The following is a 22,799-nucleotide window of genomic DNA, read 5'->3' as shown; positions in this document are numbered from 1 at the left end:
CTTTTTGGCCTCACCATGTCCTGCGTTCTTGTATGGGGAGCGGGAGCAGAGACCCCGCAGGCCTCCCTGCACGACAAATGGCGCAGCAAGCAGGGTCCCCCGCACGACAACATGTGTACAAATGGTTGTAAATCCCTCTCTATAGGGCTGCAGGGCGGGCTGATCATTTGATTCTGTTCTTAGTCCAATTCCAGACGTTGACAAAAGAGAGGGAGAGGAAGAGGAGGAGGAAGATGGCATGGGGCCCTGTCTGCCAGTCACCCCAAAGAACTGCCTTCCTCAGCGGGGCATCAGCGTCTTGGAGAAGCTCATCAAAACGTGCCCAGTGTGGCTGCAGCTGGGACTGGGCCGGGCGGAGGCGACCAGGATCCTGCACCGGGAGGCGGCCGGGGTGAGTCGGGGTCCTGGTACAGCTGCCAGGAGCTGCTGGGGTGGGGTTGGCACGGAAGCAGCAGCTGTCCATTAGCTTTCGTTTCTTAGGTTTACTAGGTTTCAACCAGGGCGTTTTTTCCAGAATGCAGGAGCAGGGGACTGGGGGGCCATCTGGTTTCTGCTTTGGAGAGCAGGTGTGTGCACTGAAAAGCAGGGGGATGGATGTGTGGCTGGTGTGGGCTCTCTGGGCATTTGCGCACCTGAGGCTGGGCTGACACATCAAGAACTCAGCCAGGCATCCTGGTATTAGAGTATCAGGACCAGAGGGGCCCTGAGAAATAATTTCACACCCCCTTGTTTGACATATGAAAAGAAGAGCCAGAGGATGGGTCAAAACTTTTGAGAGTCACTTTTCTCACTTTGAAATGGGGCCATTAATAGTACTTTCCTCCCGATAGTGGAAGCATTACATGGGGAGATGAAAGGACAGGTAGGTAAGGAAAGCCGAGTCCGAGCTCATCACCCCACTCCAGCCCCCAAGCATTTTTTCTTACGTGCTGCTTCCTTTAACAACAAAAAAAAATTAGTTAATTTGTGTAATTATAAAAGTGATGCACATATGTGTACATTGTAAAGAAAAATATGCTGGATAGAAGTGAGAAAGGAAAGCAGGGAGGCTGTAGTCCTCAAGAACACAAGATCTGCTACGTATCCCACCAAAAGGTTTTCAGTTTTGAACTTCCTGAGGCCTTCAGAGCAGATGATGAATAAAACAGAAAATCAAATAGGGACTCTCGCCAGCAGGTATTCCATTTAGCATTCCCAGGCCTGGGGCCCCTGGGCCACCGCCCACTCCCTGTTAGGTTCCAAGGACACCCATCACTTTCCCAGCCTTCCTGGGAGGATGCAGCTCAAAAGCAGGCCCAAGTGCAAGGTTTTGATGCTGCAGGATGACCACTTTCTGGACCTCTGTTCTTCAGCAGGAAGGGTGTGTCCTGAGTACATGTGTAGATGGGCGGTGGACCAGATAATGGGGGCCCGTCCAGGCCGAAGGGAAGGGCGTCTCTGCGGCAAGCTGGGCCCCGCATAAGTGTACACGCTCTGTCAAAGCGTTCAGTCCTCTCTTCGAAAAGTTTAAGATAAGCCCAACTCAAGGTAACAATAGTGGTTCTACAAGGAAAATGCTTATTCTCCACAGGCCTCAGGGTCTGGGTCAACCCCGAGGACAGCAGAATTGGAGCAGGTCCGCCTCTTGTTATGTCCCCTGCCCTTACACCCCACTTCTCCCCATGAGCATTTGTATTTTCAAGCAGAAATAAAGCCCGAAGCTCATGCTCTGATTAAAAGATTGACCAACTTTTACCCAAAGTTGCTCTTTTCATGATTGTATTGATCCTCAGAGTGGTTTCTCTCTGGTGGGTGTTATTAGTGTCCTTATCTCCAGATAAGGAAATGCAGGCACAGAGAAGTTAATCCACTTGCCTGAAGTCACACAGTGTGTAAGAGTAGTCTGCCTGGTGTGATCAGGGATGCTGGGGGCGGAGGGGTCCTTGCTGCATGTCACGCCCTCAGAACTGTCTGAAATTCTGCCAGTGCAATGGTTTCACTGTGTTTTTTTTTAATGATATAGACACTATGGGCGGCCCCCTTGCTGTGAGAGCTCATAAGGTCTTCCAAGATCACTTGAACCCACCCCTCCTGACACCAGTGAGAGACAGTGCTTCATCGTGTCCAGGGCCCGTGGTCAGGGATCCAGCCCCTTTGTCCTAAATATCTATATGACCTTGACCATGTCCCACCCCCTCGACCACTCCCTGCAGCCTGCTTCTCTGATAAGGTGTTGGGAACATATTGGCCCATTTTTGCTCTGTGTGTATCTAGAAACGAGGCAATCGAAAAGCCGCCTTTCTTCATTCGATACCCAAACAGTGGTTCTTTGTTTACTTTAGAAGTTTTAGATTTACAAAAAGTTGCAAAGAGAATACAGTCAGTCCCGTGCGTGCACGTGCCTCACCCAATTCCTCCTATGGTTAACATCTAACATTAGTAAGGCACATGTGTCACAATTAATGAACCAATGTTGGTACATTAGTGTCACCTAAAGCCCGTACTTTATTCAGATTTCCTTAGCTTTTACCTAAATGTCCTTTTTCTGTTCCAGGGCACCATGTCACGTTTAATCATTCTGTCTCCTTCCCATCATGTCACGTGACTGTGACGGTTTCTCAGACCTTGTTTTTGATGACCCTGACAGTTTTGAGGAGTACTGGTCAGGTATTTTGTAGAATGTCCCTCAATTGGGATTGTTCAGATGGTTAGACTGGGGTTATAGGTTTTGGGGAGGGCGACCACAGAGGTGAAGTGCCATCCTCATCACATCATGTCAAAGGTACATACTGTCAACAGGACTCATCCCTGTTGACATTGACCTTGATCACCTGGCTAAGGTCATCTTTGTCAGTTTCTCCACTGGGAAGTTACTCCTTCCCCCCTTTCCATACTGTCCCCTTCGGCAGAAAGTCACTGAGCATAGCCCACACTTAGAGGGTGGACTGTCATATTCTACCTCTTCGATTGAGTATCTACCTAAATTAGGTGGAATTCTTCTGCACAAGAAATCTCTCTCTTCTCCCTCATTTATTTATTTACTCAGTCATTTACTTATATCAATATGGAACTTATGTCAATATGGACTCGTGGGTATTTCTTTTATGCTTTAGGTTATAAACCATGATCTGGGTACACTGTGTTCATTGCTACTGGAATGTCACTGCTTCTAGACCAAAAGGTGGTTTTTAATGAAAGAAACTTCTTCTAAAATTAAGATTGCTTTTTGTAGTGGGGGTGGGGTGGGAAGCGGTTAGCTCAAGAGTTGCAGGATGCTGAGTTTTGATGTGGACCAGCCCTGTCGGTGGTTCCAGGCACCTTCCCCAGGTGTAAGCCCAAGGAATACCAGTTCCATTCCATATCAGTTTGGCGAAAGCATCCATGACGCCCCTCTTTTGCCCCTTTGGGGTGCTGTGGCCAGTGCAGTCAGCAGTTCTTGCAGGTCGGCTGTGTGCCAAATATCACCTCTCCTCTTTCTAACAGCCCCACAGACTGGGGCAGGCTCTCTCTTTGCAAGTGAGGGAACTCAGCAACTCTGCTGGTGAGGAGCCTGCCCTGAGTGATACAGCTACTTGTGGCAGAGTGTGATTTGAGCCCACCAACTGCCTGCCTTTGAGGGCTTTGCACAAACACGATGTCTTGGCCTCGTCCCCAGAAATGCTGATTTGCTTGGTTTGGAGTGGGGCTGAGGCATCAGTAGGTTTTAAAAGCTCCCTGGGTGTTTCTGATGTGCAGCCAGGATAGAGAAACTCCTCCACGCCACGGTATAACTTCAGTATAGGTAATGGGAAGGTGGGCCACATGTGTCCAGAGTGAACTCCAGCCCCTGGACCAGCGAGCTCTGCAGTCATAGCAGCCCCTGCACTTGTGGCCTCTGGGGAGAACCAGCCACTTGTGTTCCTGCCCTAATGGGCATGATTGGAAATTTTCCCCAAGCAACTGGAAAAATATCCTAAAATAACAAAAGTGGAAAAGCAGACAGCTCTAGATTGTCCAGGCCAAAAACGGATAGTGAAAACAAAACTATCCAGTTAAAACAAACAAAAAAACAACTACACATTTATAGTGTATTTAGTTTTGGGTTTTCATATATTTATTTGGAGTGCAGTAGCGGCATGCTTCTCTCCCTAAGCACATTCTGTCCCGGGGATTACTGAAATCAGTTGGTCTTTCCAAAACCCACACTGGCTGAAGGTAGACGGGGAGGGGCTCCTGTGACCTGCTGTTCCAGCCTCGTGGGTTGCAATAATTTATCCATGAAACTAACCTTTGTGCAAGCCTCTTGGATCTGGCAAAGACCCCAGGGCACTGATGCTGGGAGAGTATCTTCTAGAAGGAAGGAGTCCTGGGACTTTCACACCCCTCCCCCACTAGACTGGAAAAGCCAACTCAGAGAGAAGTGAATCGCCAAGAGACACAGCAAACCAAGGTCAGAACTAGGAGGGACACCATCTGTCCCCCTCATAGCAAATGCTCTGCCCGCTATGACTGTTGCTTTTTGGGGGTAGAGATTGGACCCTCTGTATGGGCATGCCTCCATCAGGTTGTCCAATTGGGGAAAGAGGATTCTTCCACTTTCTGAGAGTTCCTAATCCAGTGCATTGGGAGAGCTGCCAAAAGGGGGAGAGAAAAAGAGGGAACAGAAGGAGCAGACTGACTCAGACGTCAGCTCAACAAAGCACCAGATGACGCTTGTTCCCAGAGAAGAAAGAGGTTGCGTGAGGACATGGGGGCAAAGCAAGGTGTGTCGGTGGTCTGGCTAGTCGGGGAAGGCTTTCAGGAGCAGTGGCAGGTGACGGGTCCCGCTGTGGGCATGAAGTGAACGGCTCCATTCGTCATAATCCCGGGTTGCCCACAGGTGAGTGTCCTAGCGACGGACAAAGAAGGCCCCAGTGCCTGCACTTGTTACCTCATGTCCCCCCACTGCTCAGCTTGAGTTAATGTTTCATTCAGAGCTGAGGCCTGAAGTCTGGAGCTGCGAATGAGGGTGTCTTTTCCTGTCCAGGGCTCCCGCTGCCCCACCATGTTGCCTTTCTGACTCAGGAAGTCACCCACGAACCTTTGAAGGTAGGAGTGCTGCCTCCATACAGGAGGGGACTCTGAGGCAGGTAGGGGGGCACCTGAGGTAGGGAAGGGAGGCACCGGATATTGAGTGCTCATTATACAGCAGGGACTCTACCGAAGTCACCTGTGCAGTTTTTTCAGTAATCCTTTGAGGCACTGGGTCAGCTGGGAATGCTTTTTGCTTCAAGTAACAACAAACCCAAACACAGTAGCCTCTTCTAAGGCTGTTATTGTTTACCTGACGAGAAATCTGGAGGTTGGGGTCCAAAGCTAGTTTATTAGCTCAGTGATATCTTGAGGACCCCGGTTCTTTCCCCCATCTTTAAGGTGTTGGCTTTTGGTCCTCAGGTTTGTCACCTCATTGTAACCAAGTGGCAGCTGCAGCTCCAGCCATCTCACCCATTCCAAAGCAGAAGGCTTTCTCCTCCTAGGCTCAGCCTTTTTGTCAGGGAACACATGTTCTTCTAGGTGTCTAATGGGCCACCCCTAACTGTGAGAGAGGCTGGGAAAGGGGTGAATGACAAATGGAAACAGAATAGCTGTGTTTGGCTTTGATCAAACGTGATTCATCTCCTGAGACAGGATACAATGCACCCAGGTCAGAATTGGGCTCAGTTAGCAAGGAAAGGGAGGGGCTGGTCCTGGGGAGCTAGCTCGTACTGACTGTCACAGGCAGGGGCTGTTAGGATCCCATTTTGCAGAGGAAGAAGCAGCCCCAAAGAGGCCCCACAGCTAAGAACTGAACTCAGAGGCAGGCTCCAGAGCCCACCTGCTAAAGTCCTTCATGGAAAAGCCCCAACGCCCGGCTCTCTGGAACTTCCCCTTTCCCTGTCTTTTTGCCAGTCCCCTCCTCACACTGTTTTCTCATTCGTGCAGAGGGTAAAATAGCCCCAACCCCAGGGAGGAAGTTACCGCCAGGTATCTGAAACCTCTGCCTGGTACCTGGCATAAAGAACGTGCATAGTTGACACTCGGCAGGTTGCTTGGGTTGCAGGCCAGGTACTGTAGTGGTCACAGCCCTGTCCTGAAGGCCACTGGCCTTGCAATCCTGTCCTGGCTCAGCCACTAACAGGTGATGGACCTCAGGAGGTCTTTTTGCATCTGTGGGTCTTTCTTTGGCTGGAGTGAGGAGCTGGACACATCACTGGCTTTCAAACTCCATTCCACCACCCCTCAAGCTGTGGGGTCCCTCAGCAGTGCCTCATAGAAGGAAGAGAAGAGGGTGGCCCAAAGGATGAGGCCTCACGTCTATATACCGCATGACTATATCATTACCTACTATTGCATAGCACACCACTCTAAAGTTCAGTGGCTTAAAACAGTCCCCGTTTGATTGGCTCACGATTCTGTGGGTCAGCAATTTGGGCTGCATTCTGCTGAGCACTTCCCCTGCTGGTCTCCTAGGGTCAGTCATGTAACTGCAGTCATCTGGCAGTGTGACTGGAGCTGGCTGGCCTGAGATGGCCTCACTCACATGTCTGGCGGTTGGTGCTGGCTATTGGCCAGGCCACTCGGCTCCAGCAGGCTCTCCCGGGCGTCTTCACATGACGGTTATGGTCCAAAAGGGTGAGCACGGACGTTGACGTGCTCTTAGGACCTACAGGCTCAGCATTCCACAGTATCGCTTTTGCTGCATTCTTTTGGTCAAAGCAAGTCTCAAGGCCACCCTTTCAGGTGTGGGGAAATAGACGCTACCTCTGGGTGGGAGAAGCTGCGAAGAATTTGTGGCCATTTTTAATCCACCACAGAGTGAGTGGTCTTTGAGTCCTTTTTCCTATCTCTTTGTTTGGCTAAAGATACCTAATAATAATCTTATTAATAATTATTATTTATTTCTCAAATGAGATTATGCACATAAAAATCTTAGCGTGCGGTTTAGTGCTCAATAAATGCTAGCAGTCTATAATAATAAATATCATCGTCATTATTTTATTTAAGTGCACACCTGTGCCTGGCATTTTATATGCACAATTAGCAATTCTCACAGCAACCCTGAAAGATGGATGTGATTATTCTCATGCTTAGATGAGGAAACTGAGAGCCAAAGAAGTGAAAGTAACTTGCCCGTGGACCCACAGCTAGTAAGTACCAGACCTGGGATTTGAGTCCCACTGCATCTCTAAAAAGTTAGCTGCAGGGGATAGAAAGAGTAACTAAGGAGGCTTGGTGAATTTACACGTGGCACCCCAAGGGTGTGGGAAAAAGAGTTCCGGGTGGCTCACTCATCGCTTCAGTGCCCTGTGCACTCACCTGCAACAACCGTATAACCTCTAGGGAACCCCCTGTGGGGGTGGAGGGAGAGGGGCATACAGACAGCTCACAGGTGCTGTTCCGCCTGGCACTGACCCTGGCTGCACTGGCCGCATTTAAGCACGGAGATTCACCATAACCTAGAATGCTCTGCAGGGGTCACTACATGCCTTCGTTCCTGCCGTTTGCTTCATTGGGACAGTTTTTGAGGTGACCTCTCCCAACACTTTTAGTGACCTCTCCCAAGGCCTTTGGTTTTGTTTCTTGTTTCTGCTCGGTGCTCTTAGGTGTTATTAACCCCATTTACAGATCACAACACTGAGTCCCAGGAAAGCTATGGAATTACGCAGGGCCGCAGAGCTCATAACCGGCCGCTCAGGGTCCTCTGAGAGCCCGAGGAGAAATACAGATTGTGACTGTCCCCCAGCTGGGAGTTCCTGTCTGAGCACTCTGGTCTTCTTTCTCTCAGTGGAACTTGAGCGTAGAGAACAGGGTCCACATCTCAGCAGAGTGAAGAAATCCAGAAAGTTATGTGCTGGGTGTGAAAGAGCCAATTAGATGGCAGGGTGGCATCGAGGGGGGTCCCAGTTGTCTGCATGATTTGTCATTGCAGTCACCCTAGGGAGAGCTCAATGGATCAGTGAGCATCTAAATAGTCAAGGAAGAAGGTAACCATCAGTCGAGTAAGAAATGCATGTGGTCCTGTGGCCCTGGCCCTCCGTTGGTCTCTCTCTCTCTCTCTCTCTCTCTCTCTCTCTCTCTCTCTCTCTCTCTCTACCTCCCTCTCTCTTTTTTTCTCTCTCTCTCTCTCACAAAAAGCCCATCCTTCTTAAAGACATTCTTATTATCTTCTATTTTCTATGACTGTATTTTATTTTGAAAAAAGAAAGGTTGGTGGCATTTGCACTAATGGGTCATGAGCCACACTTTGAAAAACACAGCTTTCCTTCCTGTGCCATTCCTGACACTCACGGATGGAGCGAGGCAGCTCTGCCGTGTCCCTGTGCTTCTGAACAAGTGACCTGGGCACATGTCCCCTGACAATACACCTGTGTAACGGGAGCACTTTCCCTACAAGGACAGAAACCCCCAGTTTGTTTTCAGTTCAGAAGGGCACCAGCCTCAGCTCTACTCTGGGTCAGGGTCAAAGGTCCACATTTGCGGTCCATCTTCCTAGGGGCACCACCCTGGCTCAGGCTTCCCTCCCTGTGCCCTGCTCCCCGGAGCTCCAGTAGGAAGGCCCTGGGAGCAGCCCAGATTGCACTCACACACACTCACCCACATGTACCCAGTCACGCACTCTCTAGCCTTCTGACAACAGTTCTCTGACACCACCTTGGGCATGACTTACCTCCTCTACCTCAGTTTCCTCCTCTGCAAAATGGGGATAATAATAGTGCCACCCTCATTAAGTATGATCATGGACTCTAAGGAACTGGTGTTAGGGCTGGGGGCAGACCAGGGAGGCGATACGTGTTAGCTGTTAGTGTCATAATGATGTCATCATGTTTCATTAGCAATTAGAATAACATTGTATTAATGAGCGTAATAAGAAAGCAATATGAGAAAAATAATAGTAATCAGTAACAATGGCAGAGAATGTGGAGCCTCCCCAGAGGGATGGTAGGACAGTGTGCCTCAGTGGGGAAAGGGAGGACGTGCCATCTCAGTGCTCCTTTACAGCCCCTCACCTTTGGGGCCATGTCCTCAGGATGTCCCCAAACTCTAGCCCAGGTTCTTGGGGCCTCGTGGGAGAAGCTTAGATTCCAGGGCAGGGACGTGGGTGGAGGGGAGGAGTGACCCTTCCCTGGCTGAGGGACACCCCCTCACCCCCTCCCCTTCCCCAGGGGAAGCTGTGCCCCCAGATGCTGGGGAGATTCGAGAAGGCATCTATCACCTAGAAGGAGGGATGAGCTTGGGTAAGGCCAGGGGAGACTATAAAAAGGACATTTTAAAACCAGTTTGTGAAAGGAAGCAGGCAGCTCCTCCCCGTGGTGGTGGTGGAAGGGCACTGTCCCTGGGGGCTACTGTGACTGTGAAAACTGGAGTCACAGCCCCATTCACTGAACAGAACACTGACAGAGCAGGAGAAGTAGAAGTGAAGGGTCTGTAAATACGCCAGCTCTGGTTTAGACTTGGGGTAATGCTTGGTTACTAGAGCAGAGATGTGTCCTCGAGGCCCAGGGGCGTCGTCCTACCAGACTCAACTAAATCCACAGAAGAAGAGAGGACAGGGCCCTCGCCGGGTGGCACTTGTGGTGCAGGGAGAGGCTGCGTGGGCTGGAGCTCTATGTCATGGACACCAGCATCTGGGGCCAAATGCCAGCTCTGCCCTTCCCAGCTGGCCTCTGGGCCAAGCCCATACTGGGATTTACTCAGGCGTCATCACACACAGCAACCTGAGGAGGGGGTCATGTTAGGATCAGAGAGTATCTCAGTTTCTTTATCTGTAAAGTGGGGATAACAACAAAACTCACGTCGGAGCATTATGGGGAGGATGGAGCAAGTGAATGTATCTGCATAGTACTCATAACAGTTCTTGTCACAGAGAAAGAGCTATATTAATTAGTAGCTATTTTTATTTCCCTGGGGGGAAAAATATGAATCAACTAATACCTGTGACTGTTTCCATCAGCCTCCCCTAGAGCATCCGTGGAGTGTGAGTAGAAATTCAACCTCACTCCTGAACGGCAGGGCTTTTCTAAGTGTGGGCCCTGGAACTCCACCTGCATCAGGTTCAGCTGATGCCAGACTGCCCCCTCCCCCGTCCCCAGCAACCTAACCAGCACCTCGGAGGTGGGACACGGGAATCTGCACTGTAAACGCCCCTGGCCAAACTCTGTCTACAACACAGAATTCTTTGGGAAACATTGATTTAGTTGTACCCCCTCCGTGGGCAAATGAGAAATTGAGACTCGAGAGCCAGGGGACATACGCCAGGTGACATATGGCTGTTGGGGCAGAATCCCCAGTTCTCCTGAGGGATGCTTGACCGCCCATCCTGCCTCCTTGTTTCTAGAACATTCCAGATGCCTTCCATCTCACTGTTGTATTTCTAACTGCCTCCCTAGTCTTTGATTCATTCCCCCTCTTCTTCTGTCACAGACGTTCCTGGTCCGCCAGGACAGCAGCTTGAAGCACCTGGTCCTCTGTGTCCACTTCCCTTCCCTGAAAGACAGCTCGTCTGAGGTGCTCGAATATACCATCAAAGAAGAAAAGTCAAGTAAGTACTCATCTTTCCGTTCTGGCCTCGGACCACACTGTAGCAGCTACACCCCCTAACCACAGATGCTCGCATCAGGCCAGAGGGATTTAAAATTAGAAGAAAGGGGGAAGCTTTCAGTGCACTGAAGCTATTTGGCCAGGTTTGTCTTGAACTCGGTTTATCACGCAATCACTGTGAGTTTCCGCTCACCCATGTTATGGCTCATTGGCTCTGCTTCCTCGTGGCTGCTGTGAAGTTTCCTCCTGTTAGCTCAGGCTGGAGACAGGTGAGAGACGGGGAGGAAAGGTCTGGGCCCCTGGATCCTAGTGACAACTCAGCACACACTCAAACCATGATCTTGGACAAGCCACCTCTGGGAGCCGATTTTCTCATCTGTCAGTGGACATAGTAGTCACTTCCTGCCTGTACCAGCTTTGTAGGGTCACACAGGCAAGTGTTCTGAAAGACCGGAATCCTGTGTGTGTACGGGGCTGCCAGGAACAGGCACACACTTCAGGGGAAAAATGTTTTGGGGCTTCCAGTCAAGGGTGGGTTTGTACTGGTACACAGTGAAAGGTTTGGGCTTCCCCCTCCTTTCAGAAGCCATGTCAGGTATTAAGATCCAGAAAGCCAGGTCAAAGAATCTGAAGAACATTCCAAGTATAAGCTTAGGTCCTCTTATAAATGGATGCAGGGCACATGAGAAGCTTTTTACTCTGGGTTAGCCACAGTGATAACAGTTAAAGAAGATAAAATAGTTATTAAGTATTATGGAATTATTATAAGTATGTAATATAAATATATTTATATAATTGTATGTTATATGCTTATGTAATTTATATGTACATAATTAAATATTACGTAAATATTTATTAAATATTTTGGAGCACTTGTTTCTTAAGAAACCCGTGTGCTTGACACTGAGAAGATGCAAAAATGAATAAGACAAAGTCTAGCCTCAGGGGCCTCCAGTCTAATTGGAGGGTGGGGGACATGACTGGGGCGGGGGGAAGAAACAGACATCAACACTTGTGCAGTGTGATAGGTGTGACTACAAAGGGACCCTGGGCCCAGGGACACAGGGGATGCACATGTCGAATGAACTCAGAGTCTGGAGGCTTTGCTAGAAATTAATGATAAAGATTTATTCAAGGTTCTTAGGGCGTTCAAACTGCAAACACAATGAGGCATCACCCAGAGTGTTCTGAAGAAAAAAGAAAAGCTAAGAGTTCTTACAGAAAAAAAAAAAGCACGTTCTTGAGAATTATCAGTCCTGCATTCTTAGCCCTAGGATTGGTCCAGGACAGTTATTAGTCAGAGGTCTGGCAGTCAGGAGAATGGCTGTCAGGTGGTCTGGATACACGCGTCCTTCAGGGGGGAATCAGGGCTCTCTGGAGGTCTGATGTAGGAGCAGATGTCTGTCCAGGCATTGCCGTGGGGCTGGAAAGTTCAGACATTTAAATTCCCAGGCTAGTTAGAATGAGAATAGAATCGTTTCCTCATGCCTTAGCCGACTTGGTTTTAGTAATGCAGCAGCTTGACTATAGTGACCGCATTTTATTTCTTCACTTTATTCCTCGTAGACCATTGTGGGAAGGATTCCGGGAAGATGTCCAAGAGGAGGGAATACAGGCTGGATCCCAAACGATGAGTGTATTAGTTCAATGAAAGGCTGATTTTCTAGCTCAAGAGGTGGAGGAGAAAGTGAAAGCAGAGGTAGGGTCCTGCTCTTGATGCCTGGGGGCCTTTCTATAGAGACCCGAACTCTCAGAGAGTGGGTAAAACATAAGTCACTAATTTGTGTATTCAACAGTTAGTTATTAAGTGTCTACTCTGTGTCAGACACTCTTCTACCCCAATTCTACCATTGGGGACCCAGCAGGGAACAAAACAGAGTCCCCGAATTTCAGAGGTAACATTCTGATGGAGGGAGGAGACAGTAAACAAGTAAACAATATAGGGTGCCTGTCAGATGGAGAGTCAGGCTGTGGAGAACATGGAAACGGGAAGATTAGCCAGCTGCTGCAATAACCACAAAAAGTGTAATGGCTTAAACCCAGAAAAGGCTAGTTTCCCACTCATGTGCAAGATTCCTGGTCAGTGGGGAAGGCTCGTTCACAAACCCTAGCTGATGGAGGCCTTGCCACCTTCAGCTGGCGCCTTCCTGTGTCCTGTGGTTGACTTCCACACCAGCAGCCTGGAAGGGGAAAGAGCATGGAGGAAGATTGTGGGTGGGTCTTACCAAGGCCTGGAAGTGGGTACTTGTCCCAAGTGGGTACTTGTATTCCACTGGCTAACACTCGGTCATATGACCACGCCCAACTGCAAGGGAGACTGGGAAACATGGCACAGACATGTCCAGACAGAAGCAGAGGGCTTGGATCTTGGTAAACTGCTGGGAGCCTATCAGAGGATAGAGTGTGGAGTATTGGTTCATTTATATAGCAAACCTTAACGACCCCTGTCCTACAGCACCCAGCAGGGAAGAAAGTGTAGGGATCTCAAAGACAAAGGAGTGTTATAGTTTTCCCAGACCAAACATTGAACTCCCTCTACTGACTGTAGAAGTGGGGAAGTTATCTGGGGCCCCTACTGCTCCCAGGAACTGGGGCCCTTTCTTAGACGGTCTCAGCAGGTGCCTCTGGCCGTAAAAACCCTGGGTGTGTTCTTGGGGTCCTGGGAGGAGACAGCCATCAGCCTATTTGATTACGGACATGCCTCTTACTGGGAGTAACCAGGCTTCAGGGACTTGCCTGCCCAGATACCAGTTGCCTACAGCCCTTTAGAAACCCAAGAACAAACTGTGCTCTTGAATTTGAGCACCAACCTCAGGAAAGTAGCTGAAAGCGGGGAGTAGTGACGCTCTGAGCATGTTACATGTCAACACATGCTCTGGAAGTGCAAAGAGGGAGCATTGTTCAAGGGCTGGCTGATCAGGGAGGTTTCTTGGAGGAAAAGAGAATTAGGCTGGACTGACAGAGTATCTGGAAGTTCTGCTTTTCTCCTTCATCCCTATGCTTCTTTGCCTCCTCCCTGCCCCAGTCTCCAGGACAATCACTTCTAGGTCTTTCCAACCCAATTATACCCCCAGCTTACCGGCCTTTTGGAACTTGGTCAGAAAGCACGCACAAGGCCTACCAATGGAGCCAGGCCCCCATGTCTGGTTCCATGTCTCATTTCCGATGAGGAGCCCAAAGGACAAAGCAGGTCACTTGGGGATGGAGGCAGTTTATTTCCCTTCCCCTGTTTGTGTCTTCCTCCCAGGGCCATGTGATAGAATCTTATTTTCCATTTTTAAACTTTTAAAAATTTAGTGCTCAGCTTTGCTGAAAAAAAAACATCCAAACCCAAACCCAAAATCCTTCATGGAACATAACTCTTCTAATCACGGATCATGTCCATTCAGTGTAACTGCACAGATGCCGTCTCCAAGTTTGTAGGTGTTTTATTTCGCTCTGTCTTTACAGTACTCCACTGCTTCCCCACACCTCACATCCCTGAAGTCTGCCCCCAGGGCGAACCCAAACAACAGCAGGAAAGCAGCAGGGAACATGGCCACGTTGGTTGATTCGCTGTCCCTGCCTTTTCGCTCTGTCTTCCTGTCCAGTTCCTCCCTCCTGAGTATAGTGATGGAGCACAAACTACAGGAAGCACACAGCCTGTGCTGGAACCCCAGCACTGCCGTTTACTACCATGTGGCCTTGAGCACCAGGCCCCTATAGTGGGGTGATAATGATGCCTCCCTCATAGGGTACTGGAAGGAGTTAGTGTGTCTCAAGTACTCAGGACAGGAAGCACCTCTCTGCTAGTTAGATGGGCTGCTGCCCAATTCATGAATCGCTCAATAAAGCCAATTAGATGTGTAAATTAAAAACTAATAATCGTAAGGTGCTTAGGACAGTACCCAGAGCACAATACAACGTTAGGGTAGTGCTTGTTTGTTGTTACTAATCTGCAGGATTCGGCCAGAAGGAGGCGTGGACTAACACCCACACTTGGTTCCAGGGCTCTGGGTAAATCCCAGCCGAGCACACGGAGCCTGCCTTGTAGTTCCTACTGGGAAGAGAGAGCCACAAACCTCCTGAGTCTTCCTGTGGCTGCGGTGGCTGTATGGGGGGGACGGCCTGAGGAGGAAGTGAGCAAGGGAAAGGCCCAGGGCCTGGAACTGGGCCTTTTGTTGGGGTTCCCCCCACAGAGCTGAGGCCAACGAAGGAAACAAGGGAATCTCCCAGAACTGGGCAGCCGGCCTCATCTTCGGCCCTGCTGTGTTTGTGTTCAATGAGAAAGACTCACTTGGCCCACCTCTGTGCATCTGTGCACTTGGGCTGTTCTCTAGTTCCTTGTTCAGAGTTTCTTTGCAAAACCCTGAACCAGTCAGCTCAGGCTAGTTATGCCGCAACAACAAAACACCCTCAACTATAGTGGCTTGCACACAGAGTATGTGTGCACAAAACGTATTGCACACAAAGTAACATGAGAGTATTTTTCACTCATGTTACATGTGAGCTGAGGCCCTTTATAAAAACATCTTCCCCCTGCAATCCAGACTGAGAGCGCAGCGCCAATCTGGGGTGGAGAGAGATGGCAGAATTCCATGATGACCCCCAAGGGTTTACTCAGAGGTGGCAGGTGTCATATTCCCTCACATCTCATTGATCAAAACAGGTCTGATGGCCAGGCCAGACACCGGTGGGCTGGGAAGTATTATCCTCTGGCCAGCATATAACAAGCAGGTAGAAGTAGCAACTATTTTAAACAAGTGTTGCCATCTACCCTACCCTGAGTCCGCCTCGGTGCTGCACTAAGGTGATAAGAAGGCTTTGCATGTCAGGGTCACCATTTAGCCTCATCAGGGACCCTCAGAGGCCAGGTTTGTGGGAGTGAGTATAGGGGCAGAGAACCAGCAGAAAAGACATTCAAGTACGGGATACAGGGGAGAGCAGGACACAGGATGGGTGGAGGCACCCTTCTGGGCGGCGGCCATGCCCCTTTATGGCTGAAATTAACCACTTGGCCAGGGGACACTAGCTACTTTTTCATTAATCTGCACCCTTGAAGATGGAGACAATGACATGTTTGTGTGATGGCGTAGTTTCTGCTGGCTGCTGCAAAAGAGAAAATCGGTTGGCCCTGTCTCTAGAACAGGAACCAGGAGACAGTGGTGGATGGCGTGGTCTGGCCCCACCAGGAAGTGACTGTTGGGCACTCAGCCTGAGCCGCTTGTCCCTAGTTTCCAGGGCAGCCCCGCTTCACCCCTGTCTCATCCCTACTACCGGGGTGATCCCTGGCTGGTCTGTCAAGCTCAGATGGGATGTCTTCTTGCCCTGAGCACTCCTCCCACTCTCAGGCCTGCGCTTTTAGGCCCAGTCGTTGAAGCTGCTAGATAGCATTGGACTTGGAAATGGAGTCCACCTCATGGGCACATTCAGGGAGGGTTGTGCTGGTTGGTGCTGATGGTGATCACCGCTGGCCTGCAGGCACCTTTTAAACCAAGGAGGGGTGTATTCTCAGTGAGTCCTCCTTGGAGTAGAGATGTGTACATATGGGTGGGTCAGAGTCCCCCAGTGTGCCTCTGAGGGCCACCCGGGAGATTCGCATCAGTGCTTAGACGTGACCCCTTCACCAACTGATCTATTATCCTAGAGTGAGGTTTACACTGTGTACAGGCCAAAGTGTGTTCAGTCCAGAATAAGGTAAAGAGCAATTATTATTAAAGGCAGGATTGGTATGGAGAAGGCAGGCTCTTGGTAGTGTATCGGGGGCAGTGTTGTGTCATGGTGAGTTTGGCACTCTTGTCAGTGTAAACCTCTTCTGAGATCGTGAGCTTTGCAAAGACAGACAGTTCTAGGTCTTCATTCTGTCTCTGTCGCCGTGTGACATCAGACAAGTTACTTCTCTCTGCTTCAGTTTCCTCATGTGCACACAGCTGCTGGTAGATTAATGAGTTAGGAAGCACTCAGTAGCATCGTAACTGTGATATTGTGATTTGTAATAAGAAATACGTATTTGGTTTTTGTTCCGTTCCTGGCACAGAGTTCCCCAAACCCTTGGAATTTCTTAAGAGATAAGAGCGATGAAGGTGTCTTGATATTCATAACATGCCCCTTTGAACCACGCCTGACTATGTTAATGGCACCTAAGGATGGGGACCGATTGTCCAGGGCACCAACCACGTGATTAGAGGATTGGAACTTTCAGTCTCACCCCACTGACCTCTGGGAGGGGAAAGGGACTAAAGGTTGAGTCGATCGCTTATGGCCAAAGGTTTAAGTTTATGTAATGAAGCCTCCATAAAACCCCAAAAGGACAGGGTTCAGAGAGCTTCCAGGTTGGTGAACACGTGCGGGTGCAGAGATCAGGCATGGAAGGCCTCGTGCCCCTTCCCACTTCCCTCGCCCTGTGCATCTGTCCCATCTGGCTGCTCATTTTATAAGAAACTGGTGATCTAGTTAAGTGGGAGATTTCTCTGCATTCTGTGAGCCTCTCTAGCAAATTAATTGTATCCAAGAAGGGGGTTGTTGGAACTTCCAATCTGCAATGGCTTGGTCTCAAGCACAGGTGACAGCCTGGACTTGCAATTGGCTTCTGAAGAGGCAGGGGTCAGGGGGGCAGTCTTGCAGGACTGAGCCCTTAACCTGCAAGGTCTGACACTATCTCTCCGTAGATAATGTCAGAATTGAGTTGAATTGTAGAACCCCCTCAGCTGGTGTCAGAGAATTGCTCCTGGTGTGGGGAAAAAAACACATGGAAACTGAGGTCAGAATTGGAGTCACTCTCTAACATCGCGTCGTCTAACATCGTAACGTCTTCTGGATGAAATGGAAAAGCTATCACAGTACCTGAGTGTAGTCAGCACTCAACAAATACCAGCCTTTATAATTAGCTATGGGGTTTGGGTAACATGCAGCTTACACCTCAAAACCATCATTTCCTGCAATGCCTTTCTCCTGAGAACTCCTCTTAGAAGTTGATTTCTTATCTCACTTGGGTATTACCCTTCGAGGTTTTGGATAAAAACTTACCACAGTGTATTTCTTTCTGTTTTCAGCAATTCCCTTTTCAGCCTCCAACATTGGGGTTGGCTCAGGAAAACAAAAATGCATCGAATATCGATAGACATTGGATAATTTAACCCTAAGAACTTTATTATGATCAAACTTTGGTGAATTTCTTCCTGTTTTTTAATGGATTTTTAAATCATAGTAGTCCATATAGTTTTTAGCCTTACTTTGTTCTTAAATATTTTATTATGCGCTTTCCCCGTGTTATTAAACATTTTAAAGTATTTGCAATCAATTAAAAACAAGGCATACCTCATTTTATTGTGCTTTATTGCACCTCACAGATAATGCATTTTTTACAAATTGAAGGTTTGTGGCAGCCCTGCATTGAGCAAGTCTGTTGGCAACATTTTTCCAATAGGTTCTGATGACAGCATATTTTAGCAATAAAGTATTTTTTAATAATTTTTTAATTAAAGTATATGCATTACTTTGTTAGACATAATACTATTGCACACTCAATAGACTACAGCGTAGTGCAAACATAAGTTTTACATGCACTGGGAAACCAAAAACATTGTGTGACTTGCATTATTGCGATTTTGCTTTATTGCGGTGGTCTGGAACTGAACCAATAATATCTCCAAGGTCTGCCTATAGGTGCTGAATGGCTTCTGAAAGAAGACACATATGATGGGCTCTGTAAGACATGGCGCCTGACATTGGATCAGTGGGGGAGACAGACACACACACATTTGGCGAAAATGCAAGCCAGACTGTCATAAGTGCTAGAATATACTCCTAAGTGTGCCCTTGGGGCATGAACACTGATTACTTTTGACTGGGAGATCAACCCAGGCTTCCTTGGGCCTTGGAGGATGGGAAATCATTGTGAGAAAGAGAAAATGGACACAAGGCCTGTTTAGCTGAGACCATAGCTTTCCTTAGGCTGAGAAGCAGGAAAGAGAATCAGGCAAAGGTGGGCTGACGCCTTGTTGGGGTGATTGGAAGTAGAATCAAAGATGAGATTGGGAAGAAGGGATTTGGCCAGGTCACAAAGGGCCCTGACAACAACGCCAAGGTGTTAGGGATTCAGTTTGTAGGTCACCGGAAGGCTTGAAGAGATCGTGAGCAGGAAGTGGCCCGATGAAATCGGTGCTTTAGAAGAGAGCTTGGCTGTGTGGGTGATGGATGGGCAGTCAACTGTGCCAGAACAGGACAGAGGAAGAGGAGGGAGAGTTTGAGAGACCCGCCAAAGGTAAAGACTCCATGGCTGCCCAGGGAACCGAGCCAGGAGGCCAAGAAGAGGGGCGGGGCCTGGCCATGGGCGTGGGAAGCCCTGTTAGAGGGCGAGGCCCAGTGAGACGACAGGGCACAGCATTGCTTTTCTGGGAATCCAGAACCCAGCAACCGCCAGGAGTTTGTTTTGCCCTGAGGAACTAGGCCACAGGACGAGGTTTTGACAGAGATGGGAGAAAGATCCAGAACACCAAGGTAAGGAAAGGGGAAGATAAGGGAAATGGGTTTGTGGAGGTGGGGGGTGTCAGCCAGCACCAGGCTGAGTAGGTGGCCTCCGCCTGTGCTTAGTGACTGCCACCTTCAAGGACTTTGCAACTTCAGAAAATACGTCTAAGGGAAAAGAATCCAACTCAGCTGTTTCGGAGAACCAGGGGCCTCACGCAGCTACTCCCCTTTTGGAGGTGACTATAGAGGTGTCAGGGTCCAGGCCTCAGTACCTCCCGGGCACCCCGTCACAGGAGAGCACTGAGTGTGGATTATCTTAGCCCATCGTTTGCATGTGGGACTCCCACCTTCCTTTTGAGATGTTTCTGCCTCCTCTGCGGCCCTCCATGAAAACCTGCTCTCTGGAAATTGTCTAGCCAATAAACAGACTTATACTCACGTGTGAAAGACTAACACCACCCTACAGTGCTGCTCGGAACCACGAGGGTGTGCATTGCAATGGGAATGGAAGTTACAGTACTCAGGTTACAGTGCTGGAATGTCAGGCATCAGTCAGAAAATAGTGGGAGTTAGTTCTTCCTGGCTGTGCTGAAATAGCAGAGGAGGGGGGACCTGGTCTATTTAAGGCTCATCCTGATTCCTCCCTGTGCCCACCGCCCACCTGGCCCTCTGACTTCCCGACAGGCTGCTTGGGTAGACAGTGAAGTATCATGATGCATCTCTTGCCTGCTCTTGCCTGTTGGGGCAACTTCCCCCAGGTTGTTGCAGTGTGGAGGACACCTCTGGACGAATAATAATCCCTACACCCCCATCTGGAGCTGCCCTGCTCCCTTCCTCTCCCCACCTTTGCACCCACCATGTTCACCCCTCTTCTGTGCCTGTGCCTCCGTGTCTCCTCAGCCTGTCAGGTCTCATCCTTTATCGTCTGTTTCATATTTTCACGTCTCCTTTCTGATCTGGCTGGAAGCTTCCAAGGGTAGAGTGTGTGTCTGATGTAACATCTGTGGTCCCCGTAGCCTAGCAGAGGGCAGGGCAGGTAGCAAGTGTTCAGCAAACACTGTGCCACTGATTGGCTGGTTAATAACCCCTCGCACTTGAGCAGACAGCCTGGCCCGGAAGGACTGAGAGGGTGGGCATTGGAACCCAAGGAGCCCAGTCCAAATCTCACCCCTGTATGTTCATCAGCTGAGAGGTCCTGGTGATGGTGCTCAGTCCTTTACCTCACTAGGCCTTGGTTTTCTCAACTGTGAAATGGGCTCATAATCATAGTGATTAACTGGAACTACACGTACAGTAGCTGCTCATAAAAAGGTAATGGCCTCTCCCCCTTCCCTGTCTGCCCGCCTTCCCCCTTGGCCTGCGTCTTAGAGTTAGAAAACCTGGATCTATATTCGGTTCTGCTGCTTAACTGGCTCTGTGAACTAAATTAAAGCAAGTTGTTCGACTCCTGGGCCTCACTCTCATGCACCACAAATGGGGTTAATGATGCCTCCAAGGAAATTGCTGTGAGGAACAGACAAGAAAACACATGTGAACATACCTAAAACCTGGCAGAAATGCACGAGAGTCGCATACTGCCGCGAGCATGCATGCATGCATTCGTTCAGATAGGAATGTAGCCAGCATCTATTGAGCCCTGCGTCGTGATAAGACCAGGTTCTATTTTAAAAGGCTCACTTGGGTAGCTGAGTGGAGTAAAGCAAAAGTGAAAGAAACAAGGCAAAGTGCTTTTGCAGGTGCTTTGCGGCTCCCACGCGTCCCTGTGTGGAGGCTCGGCCTGCTCTGGATTACCCCACATTCAGGACTTGTAAGGAGATGTTTCTAGGGGACTCAGCTTTGCGGGTTTTTCCCCAAAAGGAAAGCCGATTGTTACCTCTGAGCACCTCTGGAGCACCTCCCAGATTTATTTTGCTCTGGGAGTTTCCAGGCGCTTCCCCACTTGGAAAAGAGCAGCTGCAGCATTAGAGCCAGTGTGAGCATGTGCAAAGCCAAGGATGAGTACCAGTGAATTGGGTTCGGATCTGGCTCCCCCTCTGTAACTTGCTGTGTGACCTTAAGCAAGTCACTCAATGTCTCTGGGCCTCCTGGGAGAAGGGACCCCTGATCTCACCCGGCAAGAAATGGATACAAAAATACCTTGGGAGGATAAAGGCCCACACAGAGAACAGGCGCTATCTTTCGTTTGCCTGACCCCAGTTGTCCCAAGCAAGCACCTGGATTATAAAGCTGCCCCATAGCCGAGGAAAATACAGGTTGCTCTGTGTCCAGGCAGCCCAGCTGCTCTCCTGGGAAGTCACATTGTGATGCCTGTCCCACCAACTTCTCCTTTCTGGTCAAACTACTTAAGGAAGAAGTCAGAGATGAGACATTCTGGAAAGTTCCATAGAAATGGACTGGTGTCTTTGTGGTTCTGTGTGTCCATCTCCCCTCACCTGTCGAGAATCAATGAATAGTCTGTGCTGCTTTTATCAGCAGTTCTGGTCCTGTTACCTGTGCTCTGGTGTGCTTATTGCTGTCTTGGCCTTGGTTCTCACAGTGGAAACTTTTAGAGAACTTACCCCAGCGAAACTTCCTTGGCTGGGATGTTCCTTTAATGTAGTCATTGTTCCCAGTGCAAGGCTGCCCTGGGCCGCTGCCAGGGGAGCCCCAGTTCACCAATAACTAGGTCCTACCCATGAAATCTCATCTTGCCTTCAGCCCCCAGTTAATGGAAACTCGTTGTGTACCAGGGGAATGAGCTTTCATAGAGAGCCATTCCTCTTCTCCTCACCACAGCCCTAGGAAGCAGGTGTTAGGGCCCCCATTTTGCAGCTGAGGAAAATGTGCCCAAGGATGGAACTGGGTTGAATTCAGGTTGTCAATTCCCCTTTCAAAGCATCTTCCCCGGGCCAGGTGGTTCCTTGGCTTGTCTCCCGTGGTCCTCACAGAGGTGACTCTCCCAGTGGGGAGGTGGGAGACCCCAGAGAGGCAGGTAGGGCAGACAGTGGAGTACACAGAAGAACTTTGGAATTAGCCTCAGAATGTAAGGCCTCAGCTAAGATTGTACCCAAGTGCTTTATGTTCGTTGCAAACAACCAGAGCTGGACAGAAAGGGACTAGATGGCTTCAACGAGGACAGCCATGGTGAGGAGGGGTCCCTCGAGTCAGTGGGGTCCCCTGAGTCCCAGGACTCAATGGTTCTGCCTATTCATGGCCCTGTGACAGTGAATTTGTCTCTGAACCACGATTTTGGTGGCATGTTGGAGCCGGCTCGTCCCAGTGGGAGAGTTCATTGTCCCCATGTCTCCCCCCATCAGCATGGTGGGAGTATTTACATATGGAAATTGACAAATGCTATAAAATTGGGGATCCCATTGTTAAACATGTACCAGCACACCACTGCTGTTTCCTCATCTATAAAATGGGGACAGTGTGGGCGGACAGGTGACTCAGTTGGTTGGAGCACGGGCTCTCAACCACAAGGTTGCTGGTTCGATTCCCTCAAGGGGTGGTGGGCTGTGCCCCCTGCAACTAAGATTGAACAACGGCAACGGGCCTTGGAGCTGAGCTGCGCCCTCCACAACTAAGATTGAAAAGACAACAAGTTGACTTGGAGCTGATGGGTCCTGGGAAAAACACACTGTTCCCCAATAAAGTCCTGTTCCCCTTCCTCAGTAAAATATTTATTGAGACGTTGTGGTGCCCAGGCCTTAGCTGGGTACAGTGAGACTCTAAGGAAGTAGGTTATTAATCGCAATCATTCAGTCAGCACTTTATATGAACAAGCTCCCTTAATCTGCACATCAGCCCTAGAATATAAACGCTGTCATGTGGCAGATTAAAGATGGCTGTACCTT

At 49.4% G+C, this 22,799-nt stretch overlaps 1 protein-coding gene across 1 annotated transcript in view; it reads left to right on the top strand.

The window, feature by feature from the left end:
* The window catches only part of RIN3 (Ras and Rab interactor 3), a 110,190-nt gene that overhangs the window by 31,483 nt on the left and 55,908 nt on the right, over positions 1–22,799 (top strand). Inside the window, exons 2-3 of the mRNA XM_019745336.2 lie at positions 184–391; positions 10,399–10,516. Of these exons, the coding sequence (XP_019600895.2) occupies positions 184–391; positions 10,399–10,516 (326 nt within the window). The remainder of the gene's footprint in view (positions 1–183; positions 392–10,398; positions 10,517–22,799) is intronic.

The sequence above is a fragment of the Rhinolophus sinicus genome, linkage group LG03 (assembly GCF_036562045.2).
Source record: "Rhinolophus sinicus isolate RSC01 linkage group LG03, ASM3656204v1, whole genome shotgun sequence".
NCBI classification, from domain to species: Eukaryota; Metazoa; Chordata; class Mammalia; order Chiroptera; family Rhinolophidae; genus Rhinolophus; species Rhinolophus sinicus.
Note: the sequence above shows the minus strand (reverse complement) of the source record. Positions and strands in the feature narration are given on the sequence as shown.